The sequence below is a fragment of the Schistocerca gregaria genome, chromosome X (assembly GCF_023897955.1).
Source record: "Schistocerca gregaria isolate iqSchGreg1 chromosome X, iqSchGreg1.2, whole genome shotgun sequence".
NCBI classification, from domain to species: domain Eukaryota; kingdom Metazoa; phylum Arthropoda; class Insecta; order Orthoptera; family Acrididae; genus Schistocerca; species Schistocerca gregaria.
In genome coordinates, this window is record NC_064931.1 from 358,173,656 (window position 1) to 358,188,272 (window position 14,617).

General features: G+C 41.3%; 1 protein-coding gene across 4 annotated transcripts in view; it reads right to left on the reverse strand.

The window, feature by feature from the left end:
- The window catches only part of LOC126298991 (adenosine receptor A1-like), a 176,288-nt gene extending 162,636 nt beyond the window's left edge, over nt 1–13,652 (reverse strand). For 2 of the 4 annotated variants that reach the window (XM_049990618.1, XM_049990614.1), the window contains exon 1: nt 13,431–13,652. In XM_049990618.1, the coding sequence (XP_049846575.1) occupies nt 13,431–13,457 (27 nt within the window). In that variant the 5' untranslated portion in view covers nt 13,458–13,652. The remainder of the gene's footprint in view (nt 1–13,430) is intronic. The other 2 variants (XM_049990617.1, XM_049990616.1) reach the window with 2 other exon arrangements.
- Between the last annotated feature and the right edge of the window lie 965 nt (nt 13,653–14,617).

The window sequence follows — 14,617 nt, forward strand, 5'->3', positions numbered from 1 at the left end:
TCCCTACCAAATCAGAAAGTTATCTTGCAATGTCTTACTATGGACAGTGTTCCAGTCAAGTGCGCTTAAAATGCTGAGTCTGCAATCCATTCCCGATGTTATAATTTTCGTTTCTGTGTGCCTTTTTCCTTCATAGCTTAAACAATAGCGAGTTTGAAACCTACAAATCGTTCGAGGCATGCCCCTTGACTTTATCAACGTACTTTGTAGGAAAACACGAAGTGTCCATACTCTTTGTTCAGTTCTATTGAACACGGTTGCAACTGACAAGGGAACGGTGGCAGCGCTCTAAGAGTCTGGCATGTAATAAAAGAGGAATAGCATGACGTCAACTGAGAAATAGCTGTCTGTATTGCCGTTATTTCCATAATTCCCAGTCACTAAATGGTGTAGCGAATTTGCTAGTACGAATAGGAGAAATATAATTAAACTAATATCTTACTTAATGCCAAAGGTAACGCATGATAATAAGAACTGTGTGTAATGTAATACGACACATACAGTTCGCAGTAGCCGAGTCGTAACCGCATAGTAAAAAATTGTTCAGCATTGTGACATGATATGTTTAAGTTCGAAAGTAAGTGATTGTGGGTATATACGCATGCTTGCCACATACTTCCTGATCATCATCATCATCATCATCATTTATGAATGATTATGCCTTTCAGCGTTCAGTCTGGAGCATAGCCCCCTTATAAAATTCCTCCACGATCCCCTATTCAGTGCTAAAATTGGTGCCTCTTCTGATGTTAAACCTATTACTTCAAAATCATTCTTAACCGAATCCAGATACCTTCTCCTTGGTCTGCCCCGATTCCTCCTACCCTCTACTGCTGAACCCATGAGTCTCCTGGGTATCTTTGCTTCTCCCATGCGTGTAACATGACCCCACCATCTAAGCCTGTTCGCCCTGACTGCTACATCTATAGAGTTCATTCTCAGTTTTTCTTTGATTTCCTTATTGTGGACACCCTCCTGCCATTTTTCCAATCTACTAGTACCTGCAATCATCCTAGCTACTTTCATATCCGTAACCTCAACCTTGTTGATACGGTAACCTTAATCCACCCAGCTTTCCCTCCCATACAACAAAGTTGGTCGAATGATTGAACGGTGCACAGATAACTTAGTCTTGGTACTGACTTCCTTCTTGCAGAAGAGAGTAGATCGTAGCTGAGCGCTCACTGCATTAGCTTTGCTACACCTCGCTTCCAGTTCTTTCACTATGGTACCATCCTGCGAGAATATGCATCCTAACTACTTGAAACCGTCCACCTGTTCTAACTTTGTTCCTCCTATTTGGCACTCAATCCGTTTATATTTCTTTCCCACTGACATTACTTTCGTTTTGGAGATGCTAATCTTCATATCATAGTCCATACATTTCTGATCTAGCCCTGAAATATTACTTTGCAAACTTTCAATCGAATCTGCCATCACAACTAAGTCATCCGCATATGCAAGACTGCTTATTTTGTGTTCACATATCTTAATCTCACCCAGCCAGTCTATTGTTTTCAACATATGATCCATAAATAATATGATTAATAGTGGAGACAGGTTGCAGCCTTGTGTTACCCCTGAAACTGCTCTGAACCATGAACTCAATTTACCGTCAACTCTAACTGCTGCCTGACTATCCATGTAAAGACCTTTAATTGCTTGCAAAAGTTTGCCTCCTATTCCATAATCTCGGAGAACAGACAATAACTTCGTCCTAGGAACCCGGTAATATGCCTTTTCTAGATCTGTAAAGCATAGATACAATTCCCTTTCCACTCATAACACTTCTCCATTATTTGCCGTAAGCTAAAGATCTGGTCCTGACAACCTTTAAGAGGCCTAAACCCACACTGATTTTCATCCAATTGGTCCTCAACTAATACTCGCACTTTCCTTTCAACAATACCTGAGAAGATTTTACCCACAACGCTGATTAAAGAGATACCTCTGTAGTGGTTACAGTCTCTTCTGTTTCCATGTTTAAAGATTGGTGTGATTACTGCTTTTGTCCAGTCTGATGGAACCTGTCCCGACTCCCAGGCCACTTCAATTATCCTGTGTAGCCATTTAAGACCTGACATTCCACTATATTTGATGAGTTCTGACTTAATTTCAGCCACCCCAGCTGCTTTATTGCACTGCAATCTATTAACCATTTTCTCCACTTACTCAAATGTGATCCTATTTCCGTCATCATTCCTATCCCATTCTACCTCGAAATCTGAAACATTACTGATCGTATTTTCACCGACATTGAGCAACTCTTCAAAATATTCGCTCCATCTGCCCAAGGCATCCACAGGATTCACCAGCAGTTTTCCTGACCTGTCCAAAATACTTGTCATATCCTTCTTACCTCCCTGTCGAAGACTGCTAATTACACTCCAGAATGGTTTCCCAGCAGCTTGACCCATAGTCTCCAACCTCTTTCCAAAGTCTTCCCAAGATTTCTTCTTGGATGTTGCAATTATCTGTCTGGCTTTGTTTCTTTCTTCGAAATAACTTTCTCTGTCTACCTGAGTTCTAGTATGTAGCCATTTTTGATACGCCTTCTTTTTCCTTTTACAGGCTGCCTTGACTGTGTCATTCCACCAAGCTGTTTGCTTCTTCCTGCTTTTGCACACTAATGTTCCAATACATACTTTAGCCACTTCTAGTACTGTGTCCCTGTACCTTGTCCATTCCTTTTCCAATGACTGTGATAGACTACATTCAACTAACTGGTACCTTTCTGAGATCGCTGTTATGTACTTGTGCCTGATTTCCTTATCATGAAGTTTCTCCACTCTTATCCTGCTACATATGGACCTGACCACCTGCACTTTCGGCCTCGCAATCCCAACTTCACTGCAGATTAAATAATGATCAGTGTCATCAAAGAATCCCCTGAATATACGTGTGTCCCTCACAGCCTTCCTGAATTCCTGATCTGTTATTATATAGTCAATGACAGATCTGGTTCCCCTGCCTTCCCAAGTATACCGGTGAATGTTCTTATGTTTGAAGAAGGAATTTGTAATTACTAAGCCCATACTGGCACAGAAATCCAAGAGTTGGTTCCCGTTCCTGTTGGCCTCCATATCCTCTCCAAATTTACCCATAACTTTTTCATACCCTTCTGTTCGATTTCCAATCCTGGGGTTAAAATCACCCATGAGCAGAACACTCTCCTTGTCCTTTACTCTAACAACTACATCGCTGAGTGCCTCATAAAAACTATCCATCTTATCTTGATCTGTCCCTTCACAATTCGAATATACTGACACAATCCTAATTATCTTGCTAGACACTGTCAAATCTATCCACATCAGTCGTTCGTTTGCATACCTTATTGCAACTACGCTGGGATCCATTTCTTTCCTGATGTAAAGCCCTACACCCTATTGTGCTATTCCTGCTTTGACGCCTGACAGGTAGACCTTGTATTCTCCCACTTCCTCTTCTTTCTCACCCCTTACCCGAATGTCACTAACAGCTAACACGTCCAGCCCCATCTTACTTGCAGCCTCTGCCAGCTCTACCTTCTTCCCAGAGTGGCCCCCATTGATATTAATAGCTCCCCATCTCATTACCATTTGTTTGCCAAGTCGTATCATAGGAGTCAATGGTTTGTCAGTTAGAGGTGGGACTCCGTCACCTCCAAAGGTCCGAGGCATTTTGACCTGATTGTTACCAGCATCATATTTAAAGTACCAGGGAAGCAGGTTGCTAACCTTACTTGCCCTGAGTCCCATTGGGTCTTACCCATTGTTAAAAAAAACCTTTTGGCTTTGTCCTTGCTTCTGTGACTTGCCTGTACCTATCATGATTACGTATTCTGCGTCGTAGGTATGAAATTGTATGTATATAGTCTAGATTCACTATCCCACCTGTAACATTTAGTTCTTCACCATTTTGACAGCTAGCACATATCCCATTACATTCAGCCCAGACTCCAGTTCCTATTCACTTTCAGCTACTACTGTTGCTTGATCTAATGAATTGTGTATAGCTAGTTTTCTGTCATTGGCACTCAACAATAATCCTTTATTTCCCTCGCTCTCTTTTCACTGCACAAATAAACATCAGTGATGACAGTGAATTTGCCTTACATCTTCCGTGGTTCTGACTTCTTACACAAATATGTCAGTACTGAGTATTTTAATTCGCTTTGAAGAGAAGGAGTGGGTTTCGATCCTGCCTATTATCGATACCACACTACATTAAAAAAAACGTAGAACAATTATTTGAGCCCGCATTAGAAAACGCCTTCCCATATTTATAGCGTCACAATGAGCTCCAAAGCACGACATCACCCGTATTATGAATGTGCTTTTCCACTCCATATACCTAACACACAATCGTTTTGCAGTGTGTTCGTAAGTACCACTGACTGGCAGCGCTAGAGCAGCCAATCAGCAAAACCACGGTGGGAGTTTCGTGACTCGTTGTCTCGGGCTCTGACATGACTAAGCCGTCTACAGTGGTCACTAGATATCTCAACAAAGAAGCGACTGATGTGATACAGACGAAGGCGAAACCCTGCACCAGACTAACTACAAAAAAATGGTTCAAATGGCTCTGAGCACTATGGGACTCAACTGCTATGGTCATCAGTCCCCTAGAACTTAGAACTAATTAAACCTAACTAACCTAAGGACATCACACACATCCATGCCCGAGGCAGGATTCGAACCTGCGACCGTAGCAATCGCACGACTAACTACAACGGGTGGTTTTCACTCGTAAATGCTCGAACACGCAAGAAATTTTTAAAGGGCCAGACAACACAGACTGGACAGTAGCTGACAGGAGCCGTCTAGTGTGCCCCAACGAGTCGCGATATTGGCTCTTTTCAAATGATACAACACGTCGAGTATACAGGCGGCCCAATAAGGCGTTAAATCCACAGTGTGTGGAGGGCAATAGTTCAAGTTTTACTCGTGCATCTTATAAAGCATTATTATACATCATTATGACAACAGTCTTCGTGAGAAACACAGTACAAGTTTCTACGATACCAATACTGCTTCATGACATGCTATTTCTTGACACTGGATGAGGAGTAAGTCAACGGAACAGTCTTTGGACCGCGAAAATATGAAAATGTACACTAAGTCAATAGTTCATTCATAAAAAAGCCATCGACCTTGAATTGTCAATAAAGCAAATTAATTTCGTTTCCTTTTTAGTTGCTATCTATAACTAAGAGCCACGTATTAAAACAGATACAACTGAATAGCTGCAACATGTAATAACTCACCACTGAGAGCAAAGTGAAAGTCTTCGTTCAACTAAGATACGAGATAAATACTTCTGTTGAAATGTCTCATAAGAATGACACATTTCACACATCTTGTGTATGTATTCATCTTATTATCTAGCTGCTAGAGGAACACAGCTTTAACTCCGTTAAATGCTTTTGCTCTTTCGATATGACGTCAACCACGTTTATATATAGAGGAGCTGAATTCAGCATTGTCTTTGACTAGTGACACGACACATGGTCACAATAAACTACAGCTCGTTCGTCAATATATGACTGAGCAACTGTAGTATAGACACAGCAGAGTATAGAGGTGAGCAGGCCGAAGTGGCCGAGCGGTTCTAGGCGCTACAGTCTGGAAACGCGTGATCGCTACGGTCACAGGTTCGAATCCTGCCTCGGGCATGGATGTGTTTGATGTCCTTAGATTAGTTAGGTTTAAGCAGTTCTGAGTTCTAGGGGACTGATGACCATAGCAGTTAAATCCCATAGTGCTAGGAACCATTTTGTGAGTATAGAGGTGAAGTTTCACTTCTAATTTTCTGGAATTCATTTGCACTCGGACTTTATGTTGTTTAATGTTGTAGTCAAACACATTCTAAATTTCATCTACATCTACATCCATACTCTACAAGCCACCTGGCGGTGTGTGGTGCAGGTACCTTGAGTACCTCTATCTGTTCTTCCTTCTATTCCTGTCTCCTATTGTTCGTGGAAATAATCATTGTCGGTATGCCTCTGTGTGGGCTCTAATCTCTCTGATTTTATCCTCATGGTATCTTCGCGAGATATACGTAGGAGGGAGAAATATACTGCATGACTCCTTGGTGAAGGTATGTTCTCGAAACTTCAACAAAAGCCCGTACCTGGCTACTGAGCATCTCTCTTGCAGAGTCTTCCACTGGAGTTTATCATCTCCGTAACGCTTTCGCAATTACTAAATGATCCTGTAACGAAGCGCGCTGCTCTCCGTTGGATCTTCTCTATCTCTTCTATGAAACCTATCTGGTACGCATCCCACACCAGTGAGCAGTATTCAAGCAGTGGACGAACAAGCGTATTGTAACCTACTTCCTTTGTTTTCGGACTGCATTTCCTTAGGATGCTTTCAATGAATCTCAGTCTGGCATCTGCTTTACGACGATTAAATTTATATTGTCATTCCATTTTAAATCACTCCTAATGCCTACTACAAGATAATTTATGGAATTAATTGCTTCCAGTTGCTGACCTGCTATATTGTTGCTACATGATAAAAGATGTTTCTTTCTATGTATTCGCAGCACATTACACTTGTCTACATTGAGATTCAATTACCATTCCTTGCACCATGCGTCAATTCGTTGCAGATCCTCCGAAATTTCCGTTCAGTTTTCCATTGTTACAATCCGTCGATATACTACAGCATCATCCGCAAAAAGCGTCAGTGAACTTCCGATGTTTTCCACAACGTCATTTATATATATTGTGAAATATACAGAAATTTAGTGAATAGTAAAATAATTAAAGCAAATGATTATCATTAAAATGTATTTATTAAGGGAAACTAATGGAAATTAACTGTTATAATGACTGAAAAGTCGTAAACAATTGTTCAAAGTGAATATGGGATCTCTATAGTGAAAAACTTACTATTCCTGTTCCGTAGTATGAAAATTAGGAAAAATGTACCACCACATGTGCTTCAGTGAAATAAAGCTTTTCCCAGAAAGATTATACTCATTTTACTAACTTTGTATAGCATGTTTTATGAGCCTCTATAGATGAGTAGTCAGTATGTGTGACAGCTTGGCGGGGAACTCGTGTTCATTTACCTGTACCACTAAGGATTTTTCCTCGTTGCAAGGACTGGAACTGCCTACTGGTGCCAACTGAGGACCTACCTGACTCGGAAGTAGCGACTACAAAGGTCTATAAAAATCACAACGGCTGAGAGAGTGGTGTTCCCATGCCATGCCCCTCGATATACCGTTCGCAAGATAACATGTGGCAGAGGATAACACGGCGGTCAATCGGCATCGCTCGGTCCTCTGCACTTGATCACAGTATTGATACAGCAAGTTACAGTAGTCTACAGCCATATGCTAACACAAATAGCATGTTCTTATCTACTCACCACCAGAAGTATTTGTGTGGTTGCTACAAACTGCTAATTTTACTGCCTACATCATAGTCAGCGTAACACAATAAAATTATTAATAACTAGACACTCTACAGCCAACTGTCTGTGTTCTGACATGGTGTCAGTACCCAGGAATGGGTGAATCACATTATGACTGTGAACCACAGCACCACTGATGCATCCGTTACAGCCAGCAGATCAGCCAAGCAGACGACCAACCCCTGGTAGAACGAGGACTGCTGTTCTGCAGTCAGGTTCAGGCGTGCTGCGCAACGACGGTTTAATCATCAGTAAGTTGCAGATAACTTCGGAGCCGTCCGTGTAGAGAAAAGTATCTCAAAATTATTAAAGAGAGCAAAAAGAGATCGTGGCATTCAAGAATTCAGTACCTCACTAGCATTTATACATTAGTATTAGAGACCATCAAGAGTATTTGCGATTGAGATGGGGGCTATCGAGTAACTGCTATAATGGGATAATGTCCAATGGTTCTCACCTCAAGAACAAAGGAGACATAACTATGGCAAATAAGGAACATTTTGTAGAACTGATAGCTACTATCATTCATTCATTATAGTCCTCCATTGTAAGAGAACTGTGGCCGAGTCGGGCAGGTTGCTCTTTCGTTATGACGCAAAGGAAGTTTACAAATGGCGGTTTCTATAGAGGAGCTGAATTCAGCATTGTCTATATTTACATCTACATCTACATCCATATTCCACCAGCCACTTGACGGTGTGTGGCGGAGGGTACCTTGAGTACCTCTATTGGTTCTTCCTTCTATTCCAGTCTCGTATTGTTCGTGGAGAGAATGATTGTCGGTATGCCTCTGTGTAGGATCTAATCTCTCTGATTTTATCCTCACGGTCTCTTCGCGAGATATACGTAGGAGGGAGAAATATACTGCTTGACTCCTCGGTGAAGGTATGTTCTCGAAACTTCAACAAAAGCCCGTACCGAGCTACTGAGCGTCTCTCCTGCAGAGTCTTAAACTGGAGTTTATCTATCATCTCCGTAACGCCTTCGCGATTATTAAATGATCCTGTAACGAAGCGCGGTGCTCTCAGTTGGATCTTCTCTATCTCTTCTATCAACCCTATCTGGTACAGATCCCACACTGCTGAGCAGTATTCAAGCAGTTGCATTTCCTTAGGATTCTTCCGATGAATCTCAGTGTGGCATCTGCTTTGCCGGCGATCAACGTTTTACGATCATTCCATTTTTTGACTTTGACTAGTGACACGACACATAGTCACAGTACACTGTTACCAAGGTGTGGCATCTCGTAGAGAATGCAAAAGAAATCCTCTTGGCCGTGTTAAATAGGATATTCGAAACAAGACAGATATTCATTCCGATTCATGGAACTATGAGGTACAGATTCCATCTGATACTAGCGTGAATGGCTATCGTAAGTTTACTCTGAATAACAGTGTAGGAAATTTATTTGAATGTGTGGCGAATTGCCATGTTCTTTGGGTTCTCTATTTGACCCTAGTTTGAGTTCAAGAAATATGATTCCTCCATAGGTAATCTGACCCAGCTGCAGGCATACCTACGCAGTCAACGGTTCATAGTTGTTCAGATAACGAGTTCAGGAACTCGTAGCAGAGCGGTCTGAATAGGGGTACAGCGTCCCACAAGGGATCACACTGAGCATCATTCTCTCCTGTGTTACTTTTAACTGCAACGCAACAGCAACACGTCAGTCGCAAGTTATGCTAAAGTGAACAGAACTCGGCAGGAAATAGTGTGCGTAGACCTCCATCGTCATCGGTGTGTATTTATTTAGGCAGCGTGATAATAAGGGACACTTCTGAGAGTGACAGATTCAACCATGTTTCAGCGCCTTGTTTACAAATCTCATGTGGATGTCACTCTTGAGAGACTTGTAAACCCAGTCTCTAAAAATAATTAACATTTTCTACAGGTCCTGGAAAGACAACAGAGACCGCCAAAGTTTTTGTGAGTTCTAGAGTGTATAATGGATGCCATGTGTGTGGATCAGCAAAACCTTTAAGTTTAATGATCTCAAATGCAAACCAATACGAGGGGATAAAAGACTTCACACGTTGCTGCGGGACCAGCTCAATTCCTAGCTTTCGTTCTGAGGCTGCTGAGCCATAACAACACTTCTGGCAGTAACTCCTTGTGCAAGGTCACCATGGAATCGTCTTTCTTAAACTACAGATGAGAGGCAAAGCTTCTGTCATGGCGCTTGGTCAGGATGATACATCAATCTTTCCACAGGTTAGAGTTGTCAGTCACCATGGCTGCTCTCAGGCCGAATATTATCTTACAAAAAAAAATTAAAAGGGAGATTGTACTCCATAAATTTTTAAAGTCATATTTATTAATGTTGCATATAACTTCTGCAGATACGTGGCAGTCTACAATGACGTATCTGAGCAAGGAGGAAACGTGGGCTGCGCTATGGTGACCTACGGGTATCGTCTTTTGGGCCACGCAAGAATTCGGCGCAACAACTTGCTAAATTCAAATCCAGAGTTGGCAGGAAGAATGTGTGGAAGTATCACATAACAAGTTGTGATTTGCAAAGTCAGACACCCGACAGAGGTGCTGTTGCTTCCAGTCACAGAGATGGTACGAAGTACTGTTAAAGTGCCTCCGTTTTGAACACACTCTGCTGACGCATAGGTTTCTCCTCCACTGAGGTGACCAGCCAGTATGCATTACGCCACGTTTTCGCTGATTATGTTTTATTTGCTGAGCTTGGGTGGGGGGGGGGGGGGAGGGGGGGGAATAGTTTCATATAGGCTCGCTCCCTATTGTATAGGACGATTCTACGAGTTTCCAACGAAGTGTGAAGTGACAGCACTATTCTCTATAACAATATGGCAATGGTGTGTAACTTGCGTAGGAATGGTTGGTTCTTTTCCATTTTCTTTAGGAGTTGCACCATAACCATTTCTAGAAAAAAATTAACTCGTTTTATTTCATTACTTACTTCGAAGTATTTCATCCTTTGACTATTACAGAATTTTTAAACATTTAACTGCGTGTGTATTTTACTCATCATTTGGGAGTCGCGTGAAAAGAAAGCATATGTAAATAAGTCAGAGAGACTTGCTCCTTTCCGTTCTATATTGGTAGTCAAAAGGCCACAACATTTAATGATTTTATCGTATTATTGGATCTTTCACATAAATTCTCTGTCCTATGTCTCCTACACAGATTTTAGCAAAGAGCTAAGAAGTATTTTTTTTCTAGTTTTTAAACTAGCTCTAGAAAAGCAAAAAAGGGCGTCCGGCACAACAACAACGACAACCGTATCAACAAAGACCACTCCTTTAATTCAATGATTAATCATCAGTTAAAAACACAGTGTACAGTCATGCTGCAGGAAAACTCACAAACGTCAGAGACGAGATAAACTGCGAGATTAATCTTGTATTTCGGCTTCAGCGAGGCACTGTAACTCACAGTAGACGTCCTGTGACCTGATACATCCGTACATTTAAAACGATCACTATTGTGCCACCGCCTCAGATTTTGTTTGAAGTTTAATTTAGGGCCGCTGACTGCCCGACTATATGATTACAAAAAATAAAGCTGAATGGGAAAGGATATTAGAAGACTGTACATTTAAAATTTAGGTGTTCACAGGGATACTAGAAAGTGTCTGTAACATTTCCAGATCTACTTACAATAAACGGTTCAGCTGGACACTCGAATCGCATTAGCTCTTATTTGTCATTTAGGAATCGTGCGAAGAAGAAAACATGCATAGAGCAGCCAAAGATTTCGGTTTTTTGCCGACCTTGCCGTCCACTGGTTTCACGGACGTTTTTCCCACTGACGAAAGCCTATGTTCAATTAACGCTGCCGCTTCTCAGGTTTCCGTAGATCTATCAACAGTTGCTCCTGGCATATAGATCAGTCTGGTAATTCAGGTTTTAACACTTGTCTCGTGGGGATAAGGATTAAGTTATGGTCAAATCATGTTATTCCGTGCTCCTCTATGGCCTCGATAGGAGTGTTCTTCGACCTACTTATAAGATCATAGGAATTGGTAGCTAAGCTTTCTTATTTATGTGCCATGATTACTTGTGATTTTAATCTGAAATTTAGCCTGTATTCAACCCGTTTATCTTTACTGCAGATTTCTATTATAGAACAATTGAACACAATCGACGCTGTACCAAATGTTTTTCTTTTAATTGTGTAATTATCTCCAGTGCGCTTAAAATTTCGTTTGGTGGACACGTGGCCACATTGATGTTTACAATTTACGGGAAAGATTTTATCTATAGCTGTTGTTATTCATAGTAATCGTTGTGGGCACTACTGTTTATGTTCCAAGAAGACAGATACTCCATAATAAACACAATAGCAGTTTTCTTTGTTTGGAATATACAGTCATTCTTATCATCACTATCCTTATGATGGGAAGAAATTTCAGCGTTTCATAGCCCTTCTTGTCACCAGCATTTAACATTTCCGAAATCTGAATTACTGCAAAGTTGTTACTTATTGCGATACAAACACAAATAAATCACATCTACCAAATTATTAACAAATCGTATTAGTGACTGTTATCTTATTGAAATAAAGTACACATGCAATGCATGTTATAATGTGTGTTAGGGTACGCGCACCCTGTGGACATGGATTCTTCATTCCAAAAAAAAAGAACATCCGCTGCCGTAGAGAGGCCGACTGCAATTTCGCCAGAGCTAAGTAACATTCGATATGACATTATTTCTAGTGGAGAGCTCCTGCACTTTGCTTCATTTAAGTAAGGTTTTTTCCTAGTTAATATCAGGAATATTTGGAAAACAGACTGAATACTTGACGAAGCCTAGCAAGAGAAGGAAGAAATGATAAACTAAGATATCATTTAGTTTTACGCACCACGTTTTCTTCTTCAGGGTAATTCAAGGTTATCGAATATTGGCTAAGTAATGGCACCCTAACACAACGGACATCCCAGAACTTAGCTCATTATGGTTTTTCACGTTAAGCTTGTATTTTACCTCAAACAATCTGTTTCTGTGGTTAAGGTTGCTAATGTACTAGTGGAACACCTGGTTGACAGAAAACATTTTCCTCACCAGCATATGTCGCTCGATGGTGAGAGGTGATGGTTAACAGTAAATCACCAAATTATAGGCCCTTTCTAGGATTCGGTTCCAGATGTCTCCCGAAGTGAGTGTGCATGACACTGCACAGTGATCTATTGGAAGAATAGGGACACTCTTTCTAGAGAAGTGTATTCCGTACTGTTACCCAAAATCGCTCTCTCACTTGTCTGTTATCGATATTTCAAATGAAATACTGCAGTCTACAAATTCACCATCGCTAGACATTTAGCAATAAAAATGACACTTCGTGGAAAAGAAGCATCAGTGTGCATGTTGGAAAACGCTGCTTCACGGTTACTGTTCTTCATCCACTCCTCGGTTCCTTGAAGTCTTCTAAGAAACAATTCATAGAAACTTCTTCTCGCTATCAGGAGTGTAGCTAAAACCATGATTCAACCTCATCTATGACTAGGCAGGAGTAAGCGTTTTGTAACACAACAAAATTTGTGGAAAATCATTAGAAAATATACTCCCGATCACAAGTCTCATCTTACGCCATAGCATCGCATCGAGCAGCCTGCCAGATCCGCATAACAGTTTTCACGAAGCGCGCACACAATACTTTATTTACATTGACTAACCAGAGAACGATATCACAAGTGCTTGCATCCACACTGTTGGCATTTAAAACGTTCATGTCGCAGCCTGTTAAGGTAAACCTATACGTACTGAATATTCTGCACAGACTGCAGTGAAAACGAACGAGGAAATGCCCTATGACTCAAATGGATTCGCAACGAAACCCTAATATATCTAAGGTGCAAGGATACATCACGAACTTCCGAATGAAATCAAATCAGTTGCAATCCAGTGCTGAAGGCAGCTACTCACGTAAGAAGCACAAGTAACTTTGAAGGGGAAGAGAAAGTGATGATTATTTGAACATCAGCCGTGCTCTTTACTTTGCCGCTCCTGCAATACCCATCACCGTGCCTGCCCTAATTTAGTGCCTTACCATATGCCAGTCTGCAGAGACGTACATTGTTCTTTAAGATAACACTTCGAACGACAAATTATCTCCAGTTCCACAGGGAGTTAGCTTCCGTAGGCGTTGGAATCGGCATAATTAACAAATCGCGATGAGGTGAAGTAGCGCTGCTGGAACTACGCACTCGGTGCAACATGTTTACTGCTGCCGCCCGCACCGGCGCTCACACTGCTCTCTGGTGGAGAACTGGCGGCGGCTGGAGCGGCTTGCTAGAAAGCCGCTTACCTAACGCGCAGACAAGTTTCAATGTCATCCGCGAGTCCGCGCTCTTAACAATGTGTCATCGTAACTATACAGTTTCACGCGCGTCCGTGGCCAAGGTCGTAAAATTACCGTGACCGTAGTTTCTGGACAAGGAGATGAACTTTTCGACCATCTGCTGGCGAAAAGGTCTCCGTCCAAATTTGGCTATCATGTATTACCTCTGTTCAGGTTCCACCTAACATTCAAGTAGAGCCAATAATGTTTGCAGACGACATAAGTTCTAAAAATCATCCAGTTAAAGGGAAAGCACCTGAAGAACTCGTTATCAATGTTTTTAAATCGTTTTTCTGAAAACGTATTAGTCGAGACAACTTTGGCAATATGTTGTACAGCCCAATGTTGTCAAGGCTGTTTCACGTAGGCTGCAGAAGTTTCAGTGGAAAACACTTACACATCCTCCAGACAGTCCAAATCTTTCCCCATGCGATTTTCTTGCTTTGGGAGTACTGGAGAAGGACACTGCGGGCGAAGATGTGCGTGCCGGGATGCCATCATGGTTCCATAGGCAACTGCAAACATTTTTCCATGAAGACACTGACCGTCTTGTTTCAAAGCAGGATAAACGTATTAGCAGTTACGGCCATTAATTTTGAGATATTAAACAGCTTACTTAGGTTTCCCTGTCTGTCTCATTTCTGTTTAACTGATCTTTGTAATATCTCTTTTCGGTAAGAACATATGAGTTGCTGGCCTTAAGGCTTTGCTGATCTGCATAATCTATTTTGGTACACAGACCACAGGAATACGAAAAGAATATATACTGAAAACGTTACAAAGATTCATTTCCATAATCATCTTTCATTTACGATGTAACTGTAAGTGTGTGTTCTAACAGTTGATATTTATAGTCGAAATTTACTGTCGTGCTGCATATTTGATTGTATAGAGAA